This window comes from Wasmannia auropunctata, unplaced genomic scaffold (genome assembly GCF_000956235.1).
Source record: "Wasmannia auropunctata unplaced genomic scaffold, wasmannia.A_1.0 LD313847.1, whole genome shotgun sequence".
NCBI classification, from domain to species: domain Eukaryota; kingdom Metazoa; phylum Arthropoda; class Insecta; order Hymenoptera; family Formicidae; genus Wasmannia; species Wasmannia auropunctata.
Window position 1 is genome coordinate 54,572 of NW_012049043.1, and position 2,161 is coordinate 56,732.

The window sequence follows — 2,161 nt, forward strand, 5'->3', positions numbered from 1 at the left end:
TTTTTGATGATACAAAAAAATGTTTCAGATAAAAGTGGAATGGTTTCGAAGAAAACGTATTTTAGTCATGTTGCTTTTTTCCTAGATGGAGGCGCCAAAAAGATATAAAGGTCACACCCACTTTTTTGAATGGAATTATATAATTTTTATTACATAATATGATTCTTCTAATTATTCTGCATATAAAAGTATTAAGGTAAAATTATCTAAAAATCAATATTTTATGAAATATTTTATACTTTATCATGCCATATTTTGACATAAAACATGAAATATCTCGTAAACTATTGATTTCTTGATAATTGTACATCAATACTTTTATGCACAGAATACTGAGATAAATCGATTGGTGTAAAGAAAACACACAGTTGCTTTTTAAAGGAAATATGTAGTTGCATATTACAAGGTGCATATTTTTTACATTTACTCCGGTTTACATCCATTCCATTGATATGCCAATTTAATCAGTATTTTGTGATGTAAACTTTACTTATTCTCAAAACCTGAGCTTGAATACTATTATATCTGATCGATCGTGTTAACGCACATCTTTAAATCGATATAGTGATTTTTTCACTCATCCGAGCAGTATGCCAACGATATATTTCATTAATTTATATAAAAATGTGATTGTTTACTAAATGGCAACACAAATACTGTCATATCCGAGCCTGTTTCTTATAAGAGGTCACTTTGCGCCGCTATACCAACCCGTTCCATCCACTTTAGAGGTATTATGCCGATTATAGTACGTCGGGTTTTTTTTTCATCAGAGATTGGTACAACTGTCAGACTGAATAATGTAATGGTTTTTTTATTGTACAAATAATTATTTAAAAAATTGTTTTTAACAAGTACATTCACTGTACACGTATGCCAATACAATTGATCTCCTGTTTTCTCTAACACTGAAACAGTAAAGTAATATGAGTCTTCAACTGAATACTATGATGCCCACAAAACCTGCAATGAGTCCTCGAACTAATAACATCGATCGACATGCTAAAAAGTTTCATGAGAAAAGGGGATACTTTTCCGTAGATTTTTTGGCGTTGAAAATAATACTGCCCTCAGAATTTGTCTCACGTCACATTTTCAAGAAAAATAAGGTTGAAATCGTTAAACGCGTTTAACGCGTTTTGGCAATTTTTGAAAAATTGTTATGGACGAACTTAATGTGTTAGAGATTTCTAAAAAAATCTTTAAAAAATGAAAGCTTAAACATATATTGTACTCAAGTTCAAATATCTCCAATATAACGGAACTTTTACGGATTTACCTATGCCGAGCAGCAATGTGTATTTGTAATAAACGCGTGTACCCATCCGTCATTACACGCTACGGCGGAAGTAGGAAAACTTAACAGCAGAAAATATTGTATTTTATATAGTAAATCTATCATTAATTAATGGCTGTGAAAATTACTTCTGAGAGTAATGAAGCAATAAAACTAGTATTGTTACAATTAATGTTAACAAATTGTAATTTTTTACTGTTAGTAGACCGTTTAGTCGCAATATTCACAGTGTTACATACAATGTTTACGTAAGTGTTAAAAAATTAGAAAATGCAGGAAATATAAGACTTCCGCTGTAATGTATATAGTGACAGACGCGCGCGCTCACATCACTATAAACACACGTTATTTCATAATGGAGGTAAATAATTTTCTTAATATTGAAAATATATTCTATATTTGGACTCGAGTACAATAAGTTTATGTTTTTGTTTAAGATGATTTAAAAATTTCTAGCAGGTCAAGATTGTCTGCGATTTTTCAAAAATTGCCAAAAGCGGTTTTTAAGGATTTCCATTTTTCTGAAGAATGAAGTGATAACCAAATTATAAGGGCAACATTTTCAACACCCAAAAACTACGGCAAATCACTTTCCTTTTTCAGGAAACTTTTAACATGCCACCAGTATAATTATATGCATAAGACTAAAATGTTTACAAATAATATATTTGCGTACCTATATGAGTGCAATAGCTAATATTAATTTACGCGAATCTGTATGAAATTTTAACTTGCCTAGTGAACCGAGAAACTGCAATAAATTTCCAGCAATTGGATAACCTGGTGGTCCTGGTATAAGATTTATAAGTTGTCCGTTTCTCCCATAATGTACATAATAATTCCACACCAATATAATAAGGATGA

The 2,161-nt window shown here is 30.7% G+C and overlaps 1 protein-coding gene across 1 annotated transcript in view; it reads right to left on the reverse strand.

Annotated features, from left to right (window-relative positions):
- LOC105460912 (cytochrome P450 4C1-like) overlaps window positions 1–2,150 on the reverse strand; it is a gene marked incomplete at its 5' end in the record, with an annotated part of 13,003 nt that extends 10,853 nt beyond the window's left edge. Inside the window, one exon of the mRNA XM_011707407.1 lies at window positions 2,033–2,150. Coding sequence (XP_011705709.1) covers window positions 2,033–2,150 — 118 coding nt within the window. The remainder of the gene's footprint in view (window positions 1–2,032) is intronic.
- Window positions 2,151–2,161: the final 11 nt, after the last annotated feature.